Raw genomic sequence first — 26,640 nt, 5'->3', positions numbered from 1 at the left:
ATCAACCTAAACTCTGGTTAAGAAGGAAAAAGAAATATATAAAAAAAGGAAAGGTACACTGAGAAGCCATTGCGCCACTGACATTCTGAGCTTTCTTTGTACCTTCCCTGTGAATAGGATTTTAAATGTCTTATTATCTTGTACACAAAATTCTATGAAATAAAATTTCCAAGTACTATTGTGATCTAGGTAGTTCTCCTAATTAATTCATGTTTTTTTAATTATAATTTTTTTAATTGTATGAGTATTTTGCCTGCAGGTATATAAATGCATTGTGTGTATGCAGTGCCTACAGAGGCCAAAAGAGGACACTGGATCACCTGAACAGTAGTTGCAGAGTTGTTAGCCATCATGTGGATGCTGGGAATTAAACTTGATCCTGCGCAAGAGAAGCCAGTGCTCTTAAACCCTAAGCTATCTCTTCAGCCCCTAATTTGTGTTTTTAAAAGCATTTTTGGGGGCTGGAGAGATGGCTCAGCAGTTAAGAACACTGGTTATTCTTGCAGAAGACCCAAGTTCAAATTCCAGCACCCACATGGTAGCTAACAACTATCCGTAACTCCAGTTTCAGGGGATCCAACAGCCTCTTCTATCCTCCACAGGCATTGTACAACACGCGTGCACTTACCTACATGCAGACAACACACACATACACATAAAATGATAAATAAGGGGCTGGAGAGATGGCTCAGTGGATAAGAACACTGACTGATCTTGCAGAAGACCCAGGTCCAAATCCCAGCACCCACATGGCAGCTAACAACTCTCCATAACTCCAGTTCCAGGGGATCCGACAGTCTCTTCTGTCCTCCACAGGCATTTCACAACACAGGTGAACTTACCTATATGCAGGCAATATATGCACACATAACTCCAGTCCCAGGGGATCCAACAGCCTCTTCTGACCTCTGCGGGCATTGCACAACTGCATTTACCTACATGCAGGTAATACACACATACACATAAAATAAAAATAATAAGTAAAAAATAATAATAAATCCGGGTTCAAGCATACATTTTATACAAGCCACCATCCTAACAACCATGGAGAATGTAAGAAATGAGACACCAAGTTGAACTATCAGTGTAAACATGTAATCACCCACTCAATGTGGAGAATAATAAATGCTGTCCCAGTTTACTTTTCTGTTACTGTGATAAACACCATGACCACAAGTATCTTGAGAAGAAAGGTTTCTTTTAGCTTACAGGTTCCAGTTCACCACTGAGGGAAGCCAGGGAAGGAGCTCAAGGAAGAAACTAAAGCAAAGACCATGGAAGAATGCTGCTTACTGGCCTGCTTTCTCTGACTCATGCTCAGTGAGCTTTCTTATACAACCCAGGACCACCGGTCCAGGACTGACACTGCACTCAGTGGGCTGGGCCCTCCTACCTCAATTAACAGTCAAGAAAATGTCCCACAGACATGCTCACAGGCCAATCTGATGGAGGAAATTCCTCATCTGAGGTTTCTTCTTCCCAGGTGGGTCAAGTTGACAACCAAGGTCACAAGTGCCACCTGAAAGGTGTTAAGAGTGTTATTCATAGTACAATATGACGCCTGTCTGGACTAGTTACAGAATCTTTACCCCCAAAATCAGAGCTGCACTCAGATCTCAGGTCTTCAATCTTATTGGGAATGTCCTCAGATGTAGCACTTATACCTTGAAAACAGAGCAAAGATAAGCAGCAAGAAGAATAAAGTAGTCACACAAAAAGCATCAACTTTGGAGAAATTCTGACTTCCTCAAATTTACATTCCCAGTTCTATGCATGTGAGCTGCTACATGTATCTTTTATTGTATTATTGCTCAAATATGGTTATCTTGCTTTATACAACATCATCAAAATTATCAAGAGATACCTAAATATAAAAGCAGAAACTATCAAGAATAGCTTGATAGAGGGACTGCCGATTATTTCAACAGGCTTAAAAAGCCACACATTAAGTTTGCAAAGATTACAGAGACATAAAAATAATTTTATTCCTTGGAAACTACCCAGCTTAAATAAAAATACATCTCCTGAGGTTGGGGGTGTAGCTCAGTGATACAGTACTTGCCTCATATGCCCAATGGCCTGGGTTCAATAGCCAGCACTGCACCATAAACAACAAAAACCCCTATTATCTCTTTATAAATGGGGAGAAGGGAAATGCCTTCAAATTCCTAGTCCTTAAAACAAGACACACATACCGGACACAACACTGAGGCCTGGTGTGCTGGGGCGGGAACTGACCTCCCTGACATCTGTATCATCAGATGTGCTGCCCAGGCCAGAACAGCTCTCCAGCTCTTGGAGGCGCTCTTCCTGCTTTAAGTCCGGAGCCTCTAAACAGAAGAGTTGTCACATAGTGATTCAGTGAGCATGCATCATTTCACTTTTTCTAAATTATTTTTTTATTTTTTTAGTCTTTTTGAGACAGGATCTCTCTGTAGCCCCACCTGCCCTGGAATTCACTCTGTAGAGCAAGCTGGCCTTGAACTCAGAGATCCACCTGCCTCTGCCTCCTGAGTGCTGGGATTAAAGGCATGCACCACCACAACCAGCTGCATAATATCACTGTTAAGACCTAGACACACAAAGCTATCAGGGTGTAAATGAAATCAATATAACAGATTTAGAAGTCTAGGCTACTTAGCAAAGCTAGTTAGATCAAGTGTGAAAGAAGTGAAGGTTAGGGCTGGAGTGATGGCTCAGCAGTTAAGAACACTGACTACTTTGTAGAGGACCTAGGCTCAGTTCCCAGCACTCACATAGCACATCTCCAATTCTAGGGGCATCTCCAATTCTAGGGGCATCTGACGCCCTCTTCTGGCCTCCATGGGCATTGTACTATATGGGTGCACCTATAAATGAGCAGGCAAAACACTCATACACATTAAAAAAATTGTTTAATTAAAAATAAAAAAAGAAAGTTGCTGAATGTGGTAGCCAACACCTTTAATTCCAGCACTCAGGAGGCAGAGGCAGGTGGATCCCTGTGAGTTCAAGGCCAGCCTGGTCTACATAAGCCAGGCTGTATACAGATGACACTTGTTTCTAGACCACTTGTTTCTAGACCACTAATAAAGCATGCTGTTGGTTAACAGGTAAACTGAGTGAGATGGCATAGAATAGTTTCACATTAAATCAACTCTGTCTTGGGCCTGGAGAGATGATTCCACAGTTAAGAGCACATGCTGCTCTTCCAGACGACCTGAGTTTGATTCCCAGCACTCATGTCAGGCAGCTCACAGCAGCCTGTAACTCCAGCACTGCACTCTCATGAACAAACCCAGACAGACAGACAGACAGACAGACAGACAGACAGACACACACACACACACACACACACACAAACATGTAATTTAAAAATTAAAAAAATATATATATATTTTAAAATTATAATTAAGGGGCTGGAGAGATGGCTCAGCCATTAAGAGCACTGACTGCTATTGCAGAGGATCTGGGTTTGATTCCCAGCTCCCACATGGCGGCTACGAACTGTCCTTAACTCCAGTTCCAGGGGAATCCGTGATAGGTAAAAATGTTGGGAGAGGGCAAGCGTGGATGGATGGAGGAAGGCGGGATACAGCTTTATTTCGCACCGGGCACCTTTCCCTAGGGGAAGAGAAAGATGTCAGCCCACGGGTTGTGAGCTGGGACTTTATATATGGGGGCTTTAGGGTGTGGAAGGGGGGGATGTTTGGGGGAGAAATCAGGGAGGGGGAAGCAGGAAAAGCAGGTAGGATTAGGGTCTGGAAGTGTTTACTTTTTCCCTCTTAAGATAAGAGAAAAACAGCTTTTAAAATCTCTGGTTATCAGGTAGAATCTGCTTATCTTATCTTTGGAGGTCAGAGGAAAGGCAGGCTGCTTCTCAGCAGAGTTTGTTTCTCTTGACTTCAAAGGTCAAGGTGCTTATCAGCTAAGTTCCCTTTTTTGGGCTCCAAAGTCTGTAGGTCCCTGTTGGGGAGGGGGGAAGCTGCTGCTGTTTGGAACCCTAACAATCCGAAGCCCTCTTCTGACCTCCGCGGCATTGCATGACACGGGTACACTCATATACATGCAGGCAATATACTCATAGACATAAAAATAATAAAATATTTTAAAATAATAATAATTAATAAATAACCTCTGTCTTGGCATCAGTGTCTTCAGAAATATATTAAGCAGGTTGGTGTAATGGCACATATTTGTAATCCTAGCACTCAGAAGGCAGAGGAAGAAGACTGCTGCAAGTTCAAGGTTAGCCTGAACTAGATACAAGTTATAGGCCATTACTACTTAGTGAGAAAGAGCTGGATTTTCTTGAAGGGAGAGAGATAGGCTGACTAAACCCCAGTGGTTGAGTTTGCACTGAGGGACACCTAAGGACACTAACTTTACATGATAGGCCTTAATATAAATGACAGAATGTACGAATTCCAGTGGGGGAGCTATGGAAGGGTACCAAAGGGGAAGGGGGAAGGGGATATAAAGATGATTTTATGGCCGGGCGTGGTGGCGCATGCCTTTAATCCCAGCACCTGGGAGACAGAGGCAGGCGGATCTCTTAAGTTCAAGGCCAGCTTGGTCCATCTACATCATGAGTTCCAGGACAGCTGGGGCTACAGGGAGACCCTGTCTCAAAAAGGCCAAAAAACTATATATATGTATGTTTTGGTTTTTTAAATAAGTTTTCATGTAGTAAAGGTTGGCCTCAATTCACTAGATAGCTGAGGATGACGTTGAACTGATTGATCCTCCTGCCTCCATCTCCTCAGGGTTGGGATTTGTAGCTGTGTGCTACCATGCCAGGTTATGAGGTGGTGGGGATGGAACCCAGGGCCTGATATATACGAGACAAGCCCTCCAACAACAGCTACATCCCAAGGCCTTAAACTTTCTTTTTAATAAACTCCAACTTGGCTTCATAAAAAAAAAATAAAAAATTTAAAAACAGAGAAAATAAATTAAGCAGTAAACAATAGAGTGAGTGTGAGTGTGAGTGTGAGTGTGTGTGTGTGTGTGTGTGTGTGTGTGTGTGTGTCTTTTTGAGACAGGGTCTCCCTGTAGCCCCAGCTGGCCTGGAACTCACTATGTAGACCAGGCTGGCTTTGAACTCACAGAGATCCACCTGTCTCTGCCTGGGAGGTGCTGGGACTAAAGGTGTGCACCACCACGCCCGGCCAGTAAACAGTTTTTTGTTTAGGTCCTCCCCTGCCCATAGTAACCAGCTTTTAAAAATGAATTTATTTTACTATACTTACTGATTTATCCACTGTTTTTTTAGGTTTTTGTTTTGTTTTGTTTTGTTTTTTGAGACAGGGTTTTATTATGTAGTCCAAACTGAGATTACGGCATTTACCATCATAGTAAACATCTTTTAAGGGACTAGAGACTGGCTCAGTTCAGAGTTTTTGCTTCTCTTGCAGAGGATCCAGGTTCAGTTCCCAGTATCCAAACAGTTGATGACAACCATCCTTAATTTCAGTTCCAGAGATCCAATGCCCTCTTCTGACCTCCGTGGGCACCAGAAATGCATGTAGCGTAAATATATGTAGGCAAAATTCTCAGATATAAAATAAAAATAAACAAATTTAAAGCATCTTTTAAAAGGGAAAAATTACTCCCAAGGCTAAATTACACTTATTTAATTTTGGGTATGCATGTATACATCTGAGTGTGCATGCCACAGCACATGTGTGGAGTTCAGAAGAGAGCTTCTGGAAGTCAGTTCTCTCTTTCCAGGGATCAGGCTTGACTGCACGTACCACTACCTGCTAACCCAGCTCACCAGCCACCAGTGATAAATTTAAGTATGCAGCCAAGGAATCAAAAGTACGGGGTCTGAGCTTGGAATGAACTGGTAGAAAAATACTGAACCATGACCCACACAAGACACTGATGAGTTATAGATAACTGCTTCAATATAATTTAACATAGAGTCAGAAAGCAACTGCAGTGTTAATGCTATCCAACAATAAATTTTTTCGTGATGGAAATATATGGTCTAATTTCCCAGTTCAAAATTTTAACAATATGATTGTCTCATACTTGTCTCATGTATATCTGAGTTGGGTATTGCAGTAAAATCTTATGGTCTAGCAGTTGGGAGGCTGAGGTAGGAGGATCTTGAGTTTAAAGCCAGCCTGGGCTACACAGATAGACTGTCTCAAAAAACAACAAATGAAACTATATTACTTGGCAAAATATATCTAATATAGAAATTAGGATATCTTACATTAAAAGTAAAGTTCTGTGCATGCCAGGTGTGGTGGCACATGCCTTTAATCCCAGCACTTAGGAGGCAGAGGCAGGCAGATCTTTCTAAGTTTGAGGCCAGCCTGGTCTACATGGTAAGTTCTAGGACAACTGGGGCTACAAGGAGACCCTGTCTCATAAAAGACAAAAAAAAAAAAAAAAAAAAATGTCGGGCGTGGTGGTGCACGCTTTTAATCCCAGCACTCAGGAGGTCGAGGCAGGCGGATCTCTGTGAGTTCAAGGCCAACCTGGTCTATACGGTGAGTTCCAGGACAGCTGGGGCTACAGGGAGACCCTGTCTCAAAAAGACCAAAAAAAAAAAAAAAAAAAAAAAGTTCTGTGCTAAGAAAAAGGCAAACAATAAGAGCATACTAACCTGAGTCACTTGGCAATACCTCTACGCTCCAAGCTTCACTTGTTGTCTCTGATATGGTAGAACCAGTACAGGGGTCCAGAAGCACTGACCCTGAACCTGGGAGGCAGAGCAAACTGCCTAACATGTTTTCTGCTGCTGCACCTATGTAATGGGTGAGAAGCAAAGTGTTAAAAAGATCTGATGGGGAAAGCGGTGAGAGTGCAGAAAGGCCACACACTAAAATGACAAACCCTTTACCCATAACAAAGTAGCCAGGGTAGGAATTATTTCATTTAAACACACCACTAAAAATGAAAGGCTCCCACTTATTCACAATGGCAAAACCTCCTTCCATCAGATTCCTCCTGCTTACCTTTGACCCTCAACAGAGAAAACAAATCTTTAGGTTAATTTCAACTACTTTCACCTTGGTTTTTCAGCAAATTTTATCTGTGTCCTTGGTATCTTTATCTTTGTAAAATTTATAGTCCTTGAGGAATTACAAAAGCTCAGAGAATTTAACCACAGATAGTTAATACTAGCCAAACATTTTCTTTTTTAAAAAATTTTATTTATTTATTATTTTTTTTTTAAATTTAATGTGTATTCGTGTATTGCCTGCATGTAGGTAAGTGCACTCGTGTCATGCAATGCCTGCGGGTCAGAAGAGGCTGTTGGGATCCCCTGGGACTGGAGTTATGGACAGTTGTTGGCTACCATGTGGGTGCTGGGATTTGATCCCAGGTCTTCTGCAAGAACAATCAGTGTTCTTAACCGCTGAGCCATCTCTCCAGCCCGCCAAACGTTTTTTTTTTTTTTGCCATATCAGGTACATAGGTGAAGCAATAGAATATATTTGCAGGAAACTATACATCTCTTATAGCACTCACTCAACTGCAAATACAGCTTGCTGTCAACAATACTACGTTGGCATTTGGAACAAAGATAATTGTGAAATGTATGCATAAAATAAAAATTTGCCAGGTGTGGTGGCGCATGCCTTTAATCCCAGCAGAAGCAGATGGATCTCTGTGAGTTCCAGGCCAGCCTGGTCTACATAGTGAGTTCCAGGACAGCTGGGGCTACAGGGAGACCCTGTCTCAAAAAGAGAAAAAAAAAAAATTCAGGGGCTGGAGAGATGGCTCAGCGGTTGGGAGCACCGACTGCTTGTGCAGAGGACCTGGGTTCGATTCCCAACACCCAGATGGCGGCTGTGAACCCTCCTTAACTCCAGTTCCAGGGGAATCCAAGGCCCTCTTCTGACCTCCACAGCATTATACAATGCGGGTGCACTCACATGCATGCAGGCAATACACTCATTCGCATGGAATAAAAATAATAAATAAAATTTTTTAAAAAACCAAAAAACTTAAAAATTCAAATGGAAGGAACTAAACATTGTAACTCTGTGTTAAAAATACTCAGAATGAGGGGCTAGAGAGATGGGTCTGTAGTTTAGAGCCCTGGCCACTCTTTCTGAAGACCCAGGTTCAGTTCTCAGCACCCACATGGCAGCTAACAACTGTCCATAACTCCAGTTCCAGTGGGTCCGACACCTTCTACTGACTTCCATGGGCACTGCAGGACACAGGTGCACTTACATACATGCAAATACATCTTTTTAAAAAAATTCAATATAACAAATGCTGTGCTACTTTTGCTTCAGTCTAATAAAAGAATAATTCTACTTTAAGACATGTAAAGGTTTTAAAAGTTACAGTGAAAAGTACCTTTTATTAAAAGAATAGCAAACAAAAGAATGTCTGAAACCTGCCTAAACATGATGAGGAAGGAGAACAAAGGGAAAGGGAACAGAGGAAACAAAAGTGGCCATGTTTGTCTTGCTGCTGAAACTCAGTGACAGGTACAGTAAGCTCCTACCAGTCTCTGTTGTCTATGACATTTTCCGTGATTTTAAAAAGAAAATGAAGATGGTGGTTATAAGGCTGATGTACAAGCTTTTGGAACTCATGAAACAGTATTCTAAATAGAATGGATTTTAATGTTATAGTTCAATTAACCCTGACAATGCAAAAAGAAAAAGGAAAAACTGGCTATACTCTAAAACAGAATTCTTCCAAAGATAAATTCAATTTATTGTTTTCTGTGTTTTTTAGTGGTGTTTGAGGGTGGAATCAAGACCATCACACATGCTACACAAGTGCTCTACCAACGAACTACATCTCCAGCCTGCATTTTGGAGAATATCAGTATCCATTTATTTTGTACTTTATGGCTACAATTTGTAAGAACTTTCATCTTAAGGTGAGGTGTTTAATCTAAGAAGATACTATGCTAAAAACGAACTAAGAACTGAAAACAAGACTTGACAAGAAACTAGTTCAGAAGATTGTTTTTTCTTTCTTTTCTCTCTTTTTTAAAAAAATATTTATTGTGTGTGTCTGCATATACAAGCCACAGTGTACATGGAGGTCAGAGGACAATTTGTGGGAGATAGTTTTCCTTCTCCATATGGGTCCCAGGGATCAAACTCAGGTCATGAGACCTGGCAGCAAGAGCCTTTACCTGCCCAGTTATCTCACTGGCTCTGTTTTTCTCCTTTTTAAAGAAGGTAGAGAGTGGAGTTTAAATGCAAAAGGGAGAGTGTGAACTATATTTAGGTTATAAGTACTCAAACATCTTGTTGCATACAGATATCGAAGTTTCTTAGGCAGTACTCAGGCACATCTGTTAGAGCACTAATACCTCTTCCATGAAGAGCAGATAGATATGAACAACTAAAGAGCTCTGTCCCAGAGACACTGAATGCCAGTTACCTGCAATCTCTTGTAGACGATCCTCATCAATGTTTGGGTCAAAGTCACTGCCCAGGACATCTGTGCTCCAGGTCTCACTCACTGTTTCTGATATATCTCTATCATCTGTGAGTCCCATCATGTCACGAATTTCAAACTTCCTCAGCTTATCATCAAGATTATCTTGTGTTGTAGCTATCAAAAACAAAATTAAGCACTTTAAAAATGGTGACACAGCTAAAACTTTTTAATCAACCTGAAAGAATTTTGTCTTTGAATTCCAAGTTATATATCATTAATAAGCATGTAGTTCCATCCTAAACCTATCTAGACCAGCCTGTTCAAATGTCCAATTCACCCCTACTTTAGATTAGCAGAGATGCCCACCAAACCACTAGTGATTGGAGATACAGAAGTGAGCCCAATCCAATTACAACATGAGGGCAAAAACAAATGTTTTGGAGTAGTTTATCACGCCCCATTATTGTGTTAATAATTAGGTGATAAAACCATACTTAAGCTATTTCACTCAACACATAACTCTAGTCTGAATTCTAATTTAATTTTCTACAACTCACTGTGTGTATGGGGGGGGCTTTCTTTGGAGGGGGTACACAGTCATGTGCATGCATATGGAGGCCAGAGGAAAACATCAGACATCCTCCTCTAGTGCTTTTCACCTTGTTTCACTGAACCAAAAGCTTGACATTCTGGTTAGGCTGACTGGGATCCTCCTGTCTCTGTGGCCCAACACTGAGGTTACAGGCACAGGTGGCCATGCCCAGGTTTTACATGGGTAAAATTCAGGTCCTCAAGTTTGAACAGAAGCACTCTTACCCACTGAGTCATCTGCCCAGCCCCACAACTCACTTTTTTGTTTTGTTTTCTTTGGTGCTGGAAATTTAGTCTAGGGCCTCACAATTCCTTTTTTGTTTTTTTACATATTTAGGTTTTGGGGGGTATTTTGTGGGGTGGGGAGCAAAGCCTCAAAATGGTCATGAACTTCAGCCTCTCTAAGGATTACCACACCCAGCTCTCAAAGCACTTTTTTTTTTTTGGGTCTTTTTAAGACAGGGTCTCCCTGTAGCCTCAGCTGTCCTGAACCTCACTATGTAGACCAGGCTGGCCTTGAACTCACAGAGATCCGCCTGCCTCTGCCTCCCAAGTGCTGGGATTAAAGGTGCGCACCACCATGCCCGGCTCAATGCACTTTTTAATGTAGCATTTAACACATAAAGACTGTCAACTTCTACACTGGAATCAGCCAGGCGGCTTGACAAAGACATAACTTTTCATTCAACTTTTGTTGTAAGTTAATATAATTTTAGGTTTCTCTGTATATAGAGTAAATTTAATATTAATTGATACACTGATAAAATGATTCAATAAAATATAGGAATATTTTTTTATTCAAGCCACACAAACTCCAATGGCAACATTCTTTTCCCAAAAACAGGACTGAACTAGCACTTCTTAAAAGGAAGACTTGAAAAATGGTATTTTTTTAAAAAAAGCTACATAGTTAAGGATATCGGCCCTAAACTAGAAGATTTTGTTGTGTTGTGTGTACATCGTGTGTAAGTATGTGCATAGGCAAAAAGTCAATGAGCTCCTGGAATCTGCCTGACTCTGCCCTCATGCCCTTCCATCCTATTACTCTTCCCAGCTCCTCACTCCAACCCTGTGCTAGGACTATAGATGTTTTGTTGTTGTTTTGTGAGGTTTTTGTTTTGTTTTGTTTTTTGGAGAGTCTCTCTATAGCCCAGCTGCCCAGCTGGATTCACTATGTAGACAAAGATCCACCTGCCTCTACCTCTGCAAGTGTGTACCACCACACCCAATTAGATGCATGTTTTTCATGTGGGTGCTAGGGACTGAACTCATGTCCTCATGCTTACATAGCAAGAACAATACTAAATGAGCAATCTTCCCAGCACCCTGAAAACTTTTCTTGATTTGCTGATTTAAAAATCTGTAGCAGAAGCCAGGTGTGGTGGTGCAGGCCTTTAATCCTAGCACTCGGGAGGCAGAAGCAGAGGCAGATGGATCTCTGTGAGTTCAAGGCCAGCCTGGACTACATAGTGAGTTCCAGGACAGCTAGCTGGGGCTACAGGGAGACCAAAAAAAAAACCCCACAAAACTGTAGGGGCAGGGGCGGGGGGGATGGCTCAGCAATTAAGAGCATTGGCTGCTCTTCCAAAGGACCTAGGTTCAGCTCCCAGCACCCACACAGTGGCTAACAATCAAGTGTAACTCCAGTTCCAGGGGATCTGACACAGGTGAACTTACATACATGCAGGCAAAACACTCATACACATAAAATATAAATCAAAAATAAATAAAATTTAAAAATCTGTAGAGAGGGAATACACATACAGAAAATAAAATAAATAAATTTTAAAATAAATAAAAACCTCTAGTTGAGGTTTACAAGATGGCTCAGCAGGTAAAGACACTTGCCTCCAAGCCTGATCTAAGTTTGATCACTAGTGGAAAGGCAAAACCAACTCCTGCAAGTTGTCTTCAGACCTCCACATATGCACCATGGCCTGAGTGCACACAGATACACACAATCAATCAATCAATCAATAAATAAATAAATGTTTAAAAGATTTTTTAAAATATTTTATTTATTAATTTTTATGTGTATGAGTGTTATGTCTGCATGTGTGTAAGTGCACCCAATATAGTGCAATGCCCACAGAGGTCAGAAGAATGCATCAGATTCCCCTGGAACTGGAGTTACAGACGGTTGTTAGCCACCATGTGGGTGCTGGGAATCGAACCCAGGTCCTCTATAAGAGCAGTCAGTGCTCTTAACCACTGAGCCATCTCTCCAGCCCCTAAAAGAAATTTTTTAAGGTGGGTATTGTACATAAGCCTTTAATCTCAGCACTCAGGAGGCAAAGGCAGGTGGATTTCTGTGAGTTCAAGGCTATCCTACTCTATACAGCAAGTTCCAGACTAGACAGGGCTACATAGTGAAACCCACATATTCTAATTAATTAATTAATTAATTAATTAAATGTAATATAAAAGAATTTTAAACTAGGTGCTGGAGAGATAGCTAAACAGTTAACAGTACTGGCTGCTCTTACAGAGGACCCAGGATCAATTCCAGTACTGATATGGCAGCTAACAACTGTCGGTAACTCCAGTATTCTGACCCCCATGGGCACTGCACAACACAGGTACACTTACATACATGGAGGTAATACACTCATATACATAGAAATAAAAATAATTTTTTAAAAAGAATTTTAAAATAAATAAGATGGAAAGCAAAAGAGGAAGATGCCTGATGTTGACCTCTGGCATCTACACATGCTCTCTAACACACATGCACCACCCCAGATGCTCACACACACAAATATGCACAACTCCAACACACATGCACCACCCCAGATGCTCACACACACAAATATGCACATACACAAAAAAAAAACAAAATGAAAACATTTTCAAAGTAATCTTCCTAAAGCACAGGAAGATATTGTCCTTTACCACTTATTCTTATTTAACCTAAAGTTTTCAGCAGTCCTAGTTTACTACTAGGGCTAGCCCTAGTGATCCACTCACGTTTTTGTCTATTTTGGGTTTTTTTTTTCTTTTTTTTTTCTTTTTTTTTCTTGACAGGGTTCCCCTAGTCCAAGCCCACCTGGAATTCACTATGTAGACTAGGATGGCCTCAATCTCACAGAGATCTGTCTGCCTCTGCCTCTTGAGGACTGGGATTAAAGACTAAAACCACCATGGCTGGCTATTTTTTCACCCTATTTCTTTCCAATTAATTCTTAAAAAATTTTGAAGCCACTGTACCCAGCTTTAGATTTTTTTTAAACATTGATTTATTTGGTGTGCACGTGTGTGTGCATCTGCACGTTCACGTATCTGTGTGTCTGTGTGAGTGCACACACATACTCAAGCCATAGGGCACATGTGGAGGTCAGAAGACAAGCAGGGTCTCTGTAACTCAGGCTGGCCTCAAACTCAGTATGTAGGCTATAATGATGGCTTTGAACTCCTGATTCTCCTGCCTCCAGACCTCTTAAGTACTGGGCTGTGCTCCCACTTATTTTTGAACACAATATCCGAGTAAGCACTATGATTTCCTGACTTTTACTTGCTTATGCTGGTCCCTCACTTTAGCGGTGACCTACCTCTGACCTCTGCCAATGCAATGCTACACTTTCAGGATAACATTTTCTTCTAATAAGCTTTTCTCTTTATACTTCCAAATATATGGATCACTTAACACTGCCAAAATACTTTTAACTATTTGCGTACCATCATTTTACTAGTCTAAGTTCCTTAAGCCCTGAAGAGTTATCACTGTATCCCATAAATACTACAGAATTAAGGACAGCAAATATTACAGAATTTAAAGTGATTCATATTATTGCATGTAACTTAAGCCTGAAAAAGTCAATTACAAACTAAACACATTTTTAAATTTTTCATTTATTCATTCATTAATTCATTTATGAGAATGAGTGTTTTCACAGCATGTCAGTGTATGACAGGCCAGAAGAGAGAATTAGATCCCCTGGAACTGCAGTTAAGGATGGGTGTTAGCTGCCATGTGAGTGCTGGGAACCAAACCTGGGTTCTCTAGAAAGAGTAGTTAATGCTCTCAACCGCTGAGTCATCTCTCCAGTCTCAACTAAACACATTTTGCTGCTGTTGGTTTTAGGTTTTGAGGTCACAGTCTCCTTGTAGCACCAGGTGGCCTGGAACTCACTACACAGACCACAATGGCCTCAATCTCACCGATTTGCCTGCCTCTGCCTCCTGAGTGCTGGAATCAAAGGTGTGTGCCAACATGCCAGTACTAAATACATTTTTTTTTTTTTTGGTCTTTTTGAGACAGGGTCTCCCTGTAGCCCCAGCTGTCCTGGAACTTACTACGTAGACCAGGCTTGCCTTGAACTCACAGAGATCCACCTGCCTCTGCCTCGCTGGGACTACAGGCGTGTGCCACCACTCCCAGCACTAAATACATTTTTAAGAACTGAAGGAAGAAAGCCGGGAGGCAAAGGCAGGTGGATCTCTGTGAGAGCCGGGCAAGCCTGGTCTACATAGTGAGTTCTAGGCTAGGCTAGTTGTGGCTACAGGAAGATCCTGTCTCAAAAAGACGCCCCCCCCCCAAAAAAAAAGGGAGGGGTGCTGGAGAGATCACTCAGCCAGCTGTTCAGAGCAATGACTGCTCTTGCAAAGATCCTGGGGCTATCAACTATCTATAACTCCAGTTCCACAGAATCCAGCACCCTCTTCTGACTCCTGTGGGCATTGCACAATATGGGTACATTTACGTACATGCAGGCAATACACTTGTACACATAAAAGTAATAAAATATTTTTAAAAAAGAAAAAGGAACTGAAGGAAGTATGGATAAATGCAACTTTGTCCCGAACATAGCCAACTTACATGCAAACATATTACCTCTCTTGCAAATATAAGTACAAAGGTATCCACCATCACTTTACCTTGTTCATGTTCTAACAGCTGTAGAGCTTCAACTCCATTACTTCCAGAAGGTCCTGCCCCAAGTTCAGATACAGACTCTCCTTCCAGGTCCAGAGAAGACACTGAGTTGGAGCGATTGGAAGGACCTAGAGAGAGGTTTCCCCTGTGAGCAATCTTTTTTAAACACTGAAAGCCATCCTGCAGTATCTCATGCTTTGAAAAGACCAAAACTGATTCGCTTTTGTTCTAAATTTTTTTTTTAGTCTTTTTGAGACAGGGTCTCTCTGTAGGCCCTGCTGTCCTGGAACTCACAACATAGACCAGGCTGGCCTTGAACTCACAGAGATCCGCCTGCCTCTGCATCCCGAAGGCTGGGATTAAAGGAGTGTGCCACCACGCCCGACTCTAATTTGTTTTGAAACAAGGTCTCAGTTTGAAACCCAGGCTAGTCTTAAACCTTCAATCCTTCTGTCTCAGCCTTCTGAGCCCTGGGATTGCAAATGTGTGCTGCCATATCTGGCTTAAAATGTTTTTAATATTGAACTTATTTCTTTTAAAATATAGATGCTGTTTGGGCCCACAGTTTTGCATCTAGAAACTTATTTTAAAGAACTAATAAATTATTGGGGCTGGAGAGATGGCTCAGCAGTTAAGAACACTGGTTGTTCTTGCAGAAGACTCACGTTCGAATCCCAGCACCCACATGGCAGCTAACAACTGTCTGTAACTCCAGTTCCAGGGGATCTGACAGCCTCTTCTGACCTCCGTGGGCACTGCACGACATGGGTGCACTTACCTACATGTAGACAATACACGCATACACATAAAGTAAAATATTTTTCCAAAAAAAGAACTAATAAATTACTAACAAGGTTAATAAAAGAATTAACCTAAGGTTACTTGTTGTAGAATTTATTGCAGTATTTAAAAAGCAGAAGTAATCCACCTATCTACTCACAAAAGAATGCTGAAATAAATTGACAGGCTTACTTGAAGTTAAAGGGAAAGTCCATTTAAAATCATGTTATTTAAGAATGCAAATTACAAAGGCAAACATTAATGGCATGTTATTAAACTACAAAGGTTCTAAAGCATCACAAACTTAATTTTACTACAAATACAACAAAATATTAACCACAAAGCAATGCAAAATTACAGATTTTCTTTTTTTTTATTTTATTATCTTTATTTTATGTGTATGTGTGTATTGCCTGCATGTAGGTAAGTGCACCCGGGTCGTGCAATTCCCGCGGAGGTCAGAAGAGGCTGTCGGATGCCCTGGAACTGGAGTTACAGACAGTTGTTAGCTGCCATGTGGGTGCTGGGATTCAAACGTGGGTCTTCTGCAAGAACAACCAGTGTTCTTAACCACTGAACCATCTCTCCAGCCCCCAGATTTTATTTCTTTTCTATATTTTCTAGATTAAACATATATTATTGAAGTGATTTTCTGAAAGTTTAGAGAAAAAAGTAATATTTATATTTTCTAATAATCCTTTTGAACTGTATTCATAAAACAAAACATTGTAATATAGGGAATGACACACTTTTACTTCAGAATCCAGCTTACAGTTTCTCCCCCTGCCCCAGCCCCACACTACTGAGAATTAAACCCATGGACATCAGGTAAGCATTCTACCAACTGAGCCCTCAATTCTTTCAGCCTTCAACTGCCTTTTACTCAGGGGTATGATTCATAAAGGCATGTGTGTGTGGATAAAGGAACACAAAACAGTAGGACTATGCACAACATCCTGAAATACTAGGAAGTCCATCTCTCCCCATTTGTACATGCATTACATCCTTCTAAAGGAGCTCTATAAGCTTTCGCAGACATTAATACTGAGAAAACCTACTGTTATTCTGTTTAACGCTGAATAAAGATTTAAATTGTCTTCATTGTATATGACCAACGGCCTCTTGCAATCTTAATTTTATTCAGGAAACATTCTTACAACCAACTGTTAATGCTCATTAGAGGAAAATTTCATTACTCTCCTTAGAGACACAGAAGGCTTATTTATAAGGCTCCTTTAAAGAACACAAAACAAAATATTACTTGAATCACACACTCTCTCAATGAAGTAACCCTTCACCTTCAGATATGCCTTCCAGATTATCACTGCAGAGGGAAAAGCGCAAGGTTTTATCAGGTTTACCGTGGAGTTTGTTTTCATCAACAGGGACATCTCCTTGTCCTCCATCCGAAAGTTGCATGTTTAGGACCTTGAAAAATAAAATTCAATTTTAGTTTATGACAAAGGAAAGACTACTGATGAGAAAATAAGTAAACCACAACAAATGTATATTTAATTTCTTCTCTCTTCTCAATCACTTTGGTCTTTTTTTGAGGGGGGGTGTCTTTTTGGGACAGGGTATCTCTGTAGCTCCAGCTGGCCTGGAACTCACTATGTAGACCAGGCTGGCCCTGAACTCATAGAGATCTGCCTACCTCTGCCTCTGCCTCCTGAGTGGTGAGATTAAGGTTATGCACCACCACACCTGGCTTTTCAATGATTTTTAACTAAAATTCAAATTATAAAGTCTATCAAGCTTTCCAATGGAACTCACGGAACAAGAGTGTATCTGTGAAGCCAACTCCAGCCATGCATTTCCATCATCCTACTAGAGTCAGCAATTAATAGTCACACATAGACTAGGCAGTAGTTAGGGGTATGGGAATCAGAAAGCTTTGGTGGTTTTGTCATGTCATGTGTGGTCACTCAAGTCTGTTCAATCAGCTTCAGCTTAGTGGTGAGTCTTGGCAGATTTTGTTTTGTGTGGCCAGGGCTGGCCATGAATTCCTGATCTTCCTGCCTCTGTCTCCTGAGTTCTGGATCAGAGGTGTGTGTTACCACAACCAGATTCTGACTTGGCAATTTAATACCTGGAATACAAAACAAAACGATTCCAAATCTTTCCAATATGCTGCTGACTGCACTTCTTCAACACAGCCAAGTAGTCATATCTCTGCCTCAGCTCTCACTTTCTGCTTATATGCTTATAGGTCTTCTAAAGTGTTTCCTGATCATATATGTAGCCTAGATTTCCTGGAACATGGAAGAGTTAGTGAAAGCCTGGGTTCCCCAGTGTCTACTTTCCTCGACTCCTCTTCCCTAGGCTTTTCCATTTGTCGGCTGCTTGCCTAGACTTTTATTTCTTCCTCCAGGCAGCAGCAACTAATACACAACATTTTCCTTGGCTGGTTTTTTGTTTGTTTGTTTGTTTTGGGAGGTACTAAGACTGAGTCCAGGGCCTATTGCATGCAAGCACATGTTATACCACCAAGCAACACCCTCAAGCCTCTCTAGTGCTTTTGACAATCTGTCAAAGCTACCTTTAATCTTGGCATGCAAAACAAAGGTAGGACTTGGGAGGCAGAGATGGGGGAACAGAGTTCCAGGTAGTTCTGGGCTGCATAAGACACTGCCTCAAACCTACAAACAATGGAAATACAAAACAAAATTTCTGAGAATGAGCTTTATAGTGCTTCTTCGGGATACCAGCGAACTACACAGGAATGCACATTGCTGTTTGCAAGGCAGGCAGAAGAGGCTAGTAACAGGGTAAGAATCAATGTCACAGACCTCTCAATAAAATTCAGTTTTTTTTTTCCTTCATTAAAGCATTTCACTGCTTTCTGTTATTGTTATTGCTGATTTTTACTATATCCCAGAATTCCAAAATAGCTAATTGAGAGTTTTGCCAGATTACTTGTGTGTGTGTGTGTGTGTGTGTGTGTGTAGTAGTTTAACAATCCTTTTCCCTACCAGCCACACGACAGCCCAAACAGCTTTACCAACTATCACCATCACTTGATAAACCACTGTTTTTAAAAATATTTTATTATTTTTTTTATTTTATGCATATGCGTGTATTGCCTACATGTAGGTAAGTGCACCCATGTCGTGCAATGCCCACAGAGGACTGAAAGGCTGTCAGATCCCCTCGAACTGGAGTTACGGACAATTGTTAACTGCCATGTGAGTGCTGGGATTTGAACCTGGGTCTTCTGCAAGAACAGTCAGTGTTCTTAACCTCTGAGCCATCTTTCCAGCCCTTTTTATGGTCTTTTTGTGACAGGGTCTCCCTGTAGCCCCAGCTGGCCTGGAACTTGCTATGTAGATCAGGCTAGACTTAATCTCACAAAAATCTGCCTGCTCCTGCCTACCAAGTGCTGGGATTACAAATACAAACTACCACACCTGGATTTTATATAAACCATGACTTCTTTCCAAGCCAGTAATGAATTTTCTTGAAAAAGAAGCCATCACTACTGAATATAAAATGCTGTTGTTTCTGGGCTAGTGAGATGGCTCAGTACATACACACATACACACATAACTAAAAAACAGAGAGTTCAAGGTTATCCTTAGCTATATAAAGACCTGGAGCCCAGCCTAACTCTGTGGAGAGGGAGGTAGGGAGGGAGGGAGGTGGGAGCGGCTGGAGCGATGGATCAGCGGTTAAGAACACTGATTATTCTTGTAGAAGACCCAGGTTCGAATCCCAGCATACACATGGCAGCTAACAACTGTCTGTAACTCTAGTTCTAAGGAATCTGACAGCCTCTTCTGTCCTCCTTGGGCATTGCACAACACGGGTGCACTTACCTACATGCAGGCAATACACACATACACATAAAATAAAAATAATAAATTAAAAGAAAGTCATGTGGGGAAATTCTAACCCCAAAGTAATAGTATTTGGAAACAGTGCCTTAGGTGAGTGATTAGCTCATGAGGGCAAAGCATTCATGAATGGGATTCTAAAATCAGCATAAGTAAATTCATTTGCCATTCCACCACATAAGAAAACAGTGAGAGCTCTGGTGCCTCTATGAACTAGAAATCAGACCCTAAGAATACACCCAAACATGCCTTGATTTTGGCATGTTTGAACTATCAGAAATAAATATTTGTTCATTAGAAACCACTAGCATTCTTTTATCTATTGATGTAAAACTTTACGCTTGGTGTAGTGGCATATACCTACAATCCCAGCCTTTGGGAGATAGAGGCAGGAGAACCAGAGTTCAAGGCCAGCCTAGGCTACAAGAGAGACAGCATTGAAAAAAAACACCAAAGCAACATAACTAACCAAAAAAACCAATAATCTTCCCAGAAATGAAATATATTTAACCCTTAGTATTTTGTTATAGCAGCCTAAACAGATAAAGCTACAAATATTGATTAAAAGCAAGTGATAGCTCTCTCAAAGAGATAGATAGGCAGACAGGCAGGCAGAGAGAGAGAGAGAGAGAGAGAGAGAGAGAGAGAGAGAGAGGCAGGCAGACAGACAGACAAGAGTCTTGCTATGTAGACCAGGCTGGCCTGGAACTAATTACATTGCCCAGGTTGACCTGTAAGTCATAATTCTCTTGCCTCAGCTTCCCATATGCTGGGCTTATAGATATGTACCACCATGCTGGGCTTAAATTTCCTATCATTGATAGGTGCAAGTTAAATGTAGCAATACATTCTTACCTCATTTTCTGACATCATCCCTGGAGTAAGTTGGGGACCTGTCCCTAAGGAAATGACCAGCACCTCTTCTGGTTGTACCTCCTGGATGGTTTCTTGAGAAGATCCTTCATGGTCCATATGTAGGTCCATTAGCATATTACTTCGGCTCCTGCTCCGAGTTGCTAACAAATAAAATAATTAAGAGAAAAAGTCAAATAAAGAAAATGGCACACTGAATACAAAAAATGTATTTTTTTGTGTGTTGAACTTTTATGCATGCATAAAAGATGATGGTAAAAATATGGATAGGAAAAATCAAACACTAGATCCTCCCAATTACTCTCTGATAACTAATACAGATTCTCTTTCAAAACTACTAATCAGAATTAATGCTCCACCTCCACTGGACAGGAAGTGCCATATCTGTTCTCATCTGTATGTAGCAAATGCATCCCAATTTAAGACTCTGGCTGACAAGAAAAGCATTACCTTGTTTCTCAACTTATACGACACTTTATTTTCCTATGAATGCCTTAAAAGCTATAGGTCTCCCATGCTAATAAATGAACTTACAGTGTTACAAACTTTCATGTGGAAATCTAATAACTGTATCAAGTAACATTTTGTCTTCATTTTTTAAGATAGGGGCCCAGCTGGACATGGTGGCATATGCCTTTAATGGGAGGAAGATCTCTGTGAGATTGTGTCCAGCTTGATCTACATAGTGAGCTCCAGGTCAGCTGGGGCTAAGAGGAGACAGTGTGTCCCAAAAAAAAAAAAAAAAGACAGGTTACACTACATAGCTCAGAGTACTCTCAAACTCACTATCCTCCTGCCTCTGTGTTCTGGATGCTGAAATCACAGGCATCCATTACCATGCCCAATAAACTAATTAAAAAACTGTTGGCAAAACCAGCGTCAGTTTTTGAAAGAATAACTCTCACTCCTAAAATACACTGGTCCCTTTCCAGAGATACCAAAGAAATTTCGTTATCTGTAAAAACGATTCCTTTCTGCTTTATTAAAACATTCTGTAGTAATAAAAGATTCAGGCTGATGAGATTGCTCAATGGTAAAAGCACTTGCTGCCATGCCTGATGACCTGAGTTTGATTCCCAGAACCCATATGGTAAAAAGAACTGACCCCCCCAACATGTTCTCTGACCTCCACACGTATGCACTGTGGCACATATCCAACATACACATGCACACACAAAATAAGTAAATAAATGTAAAAATTGTTTAAAGATTTAATTATTTTTGGTTTTTCCCTACCAGTAATACTTTCTCCCTCTCTCTTTTCATGTATTTCTTGTATCTTTCTATGTCTATATGTCTGTGTGTGTACACCTGGCACTAGCCATAGCACTGATGTACAGGTCAGAGGACAGCTTATAAGGGTTAATTCTCTCTCTCCACCATGTAAATCATAGGGATCAAACTCGAATTACCAGGCTTGGTGGCAAGTTCCTTACCCTCTGAGTCATCTTGCCAATCCTACAAGTAATACTTTTTCTCCATCCATTATATAGATTCTTTTTTAAAATCTTATTTATTTTTGGTGCTGGAAACTGGACTCAGGGTCTTGCCCACGCTAGGCAAGTATTCTATCACTGATCTACCCCTGGCCCCACATTATATACATATTCACACACACACACACATACACACACACACTCTGTGTGTGTGTAGTTTTTTTTGTTTTTTTTTTTTTTGAGACAAGGTCTCACTATGTAACTCTGGCTCGCCTCGACCTCATAGAGATTCACCTCCCTCTGCCTCCTGAATGCTCAGATTAAAGGTATGCAGATTCTTTATATCATTTAAGAAGATTTTGGTGTGGGGGGGTCTTTTTTGAGACAGGGTCTCCCTGTAGCACCAGCTGGCCTGGAACTCAGTATGTAGACCAGGGTGGCCTTGAACTCACAGAGATCCACCTGCCTCTGCCTCCCGAGTGCTGGGACTAAAGGCATGTGCCACCATACCAGGCTGTTTAAGAAATTTTGAACACTGAAGATTTAATTTCTTGTAACAATTTTTCTAAGTATTTTGGTCTTCTACAAGAAGTTTCACTTTTCCCTCACAGAGTAATAAAATTCAATATAATTATATGCTAAGTAGATGTTCTCTGATAGTACAAAATAACCAAAAGTACAGACATAAAGCAAAAACACTCAATAGTAACAAGTCAATTGTACTTTGAGAAAAAATTGACCTCCATGAAGAAAGGCAGAAATATAAACAATTCCTCTTCACTAATTACTTTTAATTTTTTTCACTAATCATTTTCATTTGAATTCACATCACGCCAATTTCCAAGATGCCCTCCCTACCTTCTACTGAATTGTGAACTTATGATCAACTTCATGAGCGGCTCTATGAACTTAGCAAACTTTAGGATTACAATTTATTAAAATGTAAGTGATCAAATTTCATGTAGCAACTTATAGGAAACAAAAGCAACATGCACATGAAGCATATTTATATGAACTACTTCTTAAGTACAGTTATAGAAAGAAGGAAGAACAGCCTACTACCCACCAAATGGGGTCACTAGAGGAATATGAGCAGTAAGATTGGTGGCTGAGGAATCCCAGGCAGTGATGGCTGCTAACTGTTGTCCTGGGTTGCAAAAACATTAAATAAAAAAAAAAAAAAAAAAAAAAATCAACCCTCTAAACACTGGATATATTTTTTAAACATGAAATAACTGCAATAACAAGGTCACATGACCATACAAATAATGAACAATCATTTGAAATTACTCTCCACTAAATCCGTCTAACAACATTTTTGCATGACAGGAAATGAAAAACCAAAAAAACTAATGCACAGCAAATAAACACTGGGAAAAAATAGCTCTACCAAAAATAATGTTTCCTTATGCTACTAGAGTACACATAACCCATAATATTAAAAATTGCTGGGGGCTGGATAGATGGCTTAGTGGTTAAGAACACTGGCTGTTCTTGCAGAAGACCCAGGTTCAAATCCCAGCACCCACATGGCAGCTTACAACTGTCTGTAACTCCAGTCCTAGGGGATCCAACATCCTCTTCTGACCTCCATAGGCATTGCATGACAACAGTGCACTTACCTATATGCAGGCAATACAAGCATACATATAAAATAAAAATAAGCCAGTGTAGTGGTGCATACCTTTAATCCCAAGCACTCGGGAGGCAGAGGCAGGTGGCTCTCTGTGAGTTCTAGGCCGGCCTGGTCTACATAGTGAGTTCCAGGACAACTGGGGTACAGGGAGATCCTATCTCAAAAAGACCAAAAAAAAAAAATTTGCTAAGTATCACCTTTCCTTTTTTTTTTGGTCTTTTAGAGACAGGGTCTCTCTGTAGCCCCAGCTGTCCTGGAACTCACTATGTAGACCAGGCCAGTCTGGAACTCAGAGAGCTGCCTGCCTCTGCCTCTGCCTCCCGAGTGCTGGGATTAAAGGTGTGCACCACCACACCAGTGTATTGCCTGCATGTATGTGAGTGCACCCGTGTTATACAATGCCCCGGAGGTCAGAAGAGGGCTTTAGATTCTCCTGGAACTGGAATTAAGGATGGTTTGTAGCCACCATGTGGGTGCTGGGAATTGAACCCGGGTCCTCTGCAAGAGCAGTCAGTGCTCTTAACCGCTGAGTTGTCTCTCCAACACCACTTTTCCTATTTTCAATTATGAATCTGATGATTTTGGATAGTACAGAAAAGTCAAAAACCTGACATCAGATTCCTGTTGATATAAATCCATAGTACGGTGAATGAAAGCATATTAATTTTTTTTAATTTATTATTTTTATTTGTGACTGTATTGCTTGCATGTGTGTAAATGCACCCATGTCATACAATGCACCCTCAGAAGAGGGTGTTGGATTCCCCGGAACTGGAGTTGCAGATGGTTGTTTGCCACCATGTGGGTATAGGGAACTGAACCTAGGTCCTCTGTAAGAACAGCCAGTGCTCTTAATTACTGAGCCATCTCTCCAGCCCCAAAAGACAAATTTTAAAAAATTTTTTTGGTCTTTTTTGAGACAGGGTCTCCCTGTAGCCCCAGCTGGCCTAGAACTTGCTATGTAGACCAGGCTGCCCTTGAACTCACAGAGATCCACCTGCCTCTGCCTCCCAAGAAAGCATATTAATTTTTAACAAACTGTGTTTGTAACAATTGAGTTCATGGAAGCTAAAATGAAGTCCTCTTCTTAAAACATGTGAAGTTAAGCTGGGGATGTGACTCGGTGGCAGAGTACTTGCTTAGGACGTGCAAGGCAATGTTCAATCCCCAGCAGAATTCTGAGAAAACACAGGTAACCTAAAACAATGTGTAAACTACAATGATCACTTATGACAAGTCTCTCATCATAAGCAGGTACTAGAACAGCCCTGTTTCCTGGGCCTCAACACTCTCCCACTTCTTAAATCTAACTCCCATCTACTCCTCAGGAGAGAATGCAGGCTGCACGCCTCTCCATCCCACCACCTCTTGGCCGAGTTAGGATCCCATAATCCCATGCTTATCTCCACCAGAACACAATACTAGGAAGGGCACTGCTCTTGTCCTCCCCAACTGCCTTTCATCGATTAGCCTGAGAGTAAGGGCAAAGATCCTAATGGTCTTTGTATCTCTAGGGTCTAATAAGGACCTTCGAGTGCAAGACAGTGATCATATCATGATAGAATCTTTATATGGATTAAATGAAACACTTGTCAAGGACTTATCCAGTGTCTGATACAGGCTATAAATTTTCTGTGCATGAAGATAAATAAAAACTAAGTAAATAAAGTTTAAATATAATTATTTTTTGAAAGGCAGGGTCTAATGTAACACAGGTTTGCTAAGAGCTTGCTGTGTAGTCAAGGATGACCTTCAACTTCTGATATCCACCTCCACCTTCTCGTTGCTAGTATTATACTCATTTGCCACAACACTTGGCTTAAGCTGTGCTGGGGCTTGAACCCCAGGAGTCAGCATACTAGGCAAACTAATGGACCACATCTCCAATCCTGAAGACATATTAAGTTTAAAGAAAAACTGCAACATGAAATGTTCTCATTACCTATAGGTAATCGATTCTTTTTATTGGCTGGAGTGGTTGCTGGAGACATCTGAGGAGTACTGTAGGGAGTCATTTCTAAACTGCTGCTTTTCCCTGGCTTAGCCTGGGGCAGGTTTGCCAGTAAATTGTCAAGAGCCATTCTGTCTTCTCTCAGTTGATCACCAGACATCACACTCTTCATAAAGTTCACCTTGTAAAAGTAAGGACATTTACTAGTAAAATACATTCTTCAAAAATAATATATACTTCTCACATGATGTATTTATCTGTGACTCTGCCCATGCTTGGCTAAGAGAATTTTCAAAGAAAATTCTACTAAAGAATAAAGCATTACCAGACTAATAAGCTGACTGTAGGTTATATAAACCACAGTTCTGCTCAATCCTTCCAGAAGATTAACAGAGGACATTGGTGGAGTCTCCACTGCACGGCCCCCAATCACAACATCAAGGAAAGCAGCAACACAGCTCTGTTAAAACAAGAGATCAAAATGAAATTATTTCCTTCAAAATACTGGAACAGTCAAGCATGGTGGACTATGCCTTTTTCCTAGCACTCGGGAGATAGAGGCCAGCAAGATCAAGATCAAGGCCAGTCTGGTCTATAGAACGAGTTCTAGGCTAACTGGGGGATACAGAGAGAGCCCATCTCAAAACCAAATTCTGATCAAGGTGGACACACATGCAAAAAATTTAATTTCATGAAAATTATTTTAAAACCAACATTTTTAAAATGCAGCTCTTTATATATTGATACACAATAATCTTAAGCAAAATGAACATACATATATACTATGCCACCTAGCATTTCTGAAAAGGAAGGAGGGATGTGGAATATGGGAGATGTAGGTAGGAATTCGTTGATACAAAAGTTTGGTAACATCAAGAACTTTTTGAAGAAGAAATAGAGGAGAGAAATATGAGGTATGAGGGAGTAGCAATGAACAGCTTTACTTGATTTTTTTTTCAATCTCGTGTGTGTGTGTGTGTGTGTGTGTGTGTGTGTGTGTGTGTGCATATGCCACAGTGCATGTGTAGAGCTCAGAAGACAACTTGTAGGAGTCAGTTCTCTCCCTCCATCCCGTGGGTTTTAGGGATCAGACTCATGTCATGAGGCCTTTACCCACTCAGCCATCTTGTAGGCCCTGTTTGGTTTTGTTTTTTTAGACAGAATCCCACTAGGTAACCCTGGCTGGCCTCATACTTTCTACTGTACCCAGGTCTGACTCAAAGTTACAGCAATCTTCCTAACTCAGCCTTTAAATGCTGTGACTATAGTTATGTATCACCATACCCAGCACAACATTTGAGTTATTTATA

At 40.9% G+C, this 26,640-nt stretch overlaps 1 protein-coding gene and 1 pseudogene across 1 annotated transcript in view; one reads left to right on the top strand and one right to left on the bottom strand.

The window, feature by feature from the left end:
- Gapvd1 (GTPase activating protein and VPS9 domains 1) overlaps positions 1-26,640 on the bottom strand; it is a 105,692-nt gene that overhangs the window by 34,385 nt on the left and 44,667 nt on the right. The window contains 9 exon segments of the mRNA XM_017796194.2: positions 1,552-1,664; positions 2,196-2,330; positions 6,602-6,742; positions 9,358-9,531; positions 14,824-14,949; positions 16,900-17,029; positions 20,290-20,450; positions 25,322-25,511; positions 25,656-25,790. Of these exon segments, the coding sequence (XP_017651683.1) occupies positions 1,552-1,664; positions 2,196-2,330; positions 6,602-6,742; positions 9,358-9,531; positions 14,824-14,949; positions 16,900-17,029; positions 20,290-20,450; positions 25,322-25,511; positions 25,656-25,790 (1,305 nt within the window).
- LOC115068674 overlaps positions 26,157-26,640 on the top strand; it is a 3,892-nt pseudogene continuing 3,408 nt past the window's right edge.

The sequence above is a fragment of the Nannospalax galili genome, unplaced genomic scaffold (assembly GCF_000622305.1).
Source record: "Nannospalax galili isolate Female #2095 unplaced genomic scaffold, S.galili_v1.0 scaffold290, whole genome shotgun sequence".
NCBI lineage: Eukaryota > Metazoa > Chordata > Mammalia > Rodentia > Spalacidae > Nannospalax > Nannospalax galili.
This window is presented reverse-complemented; position numbering and strand designations above follow the sequence as displayed.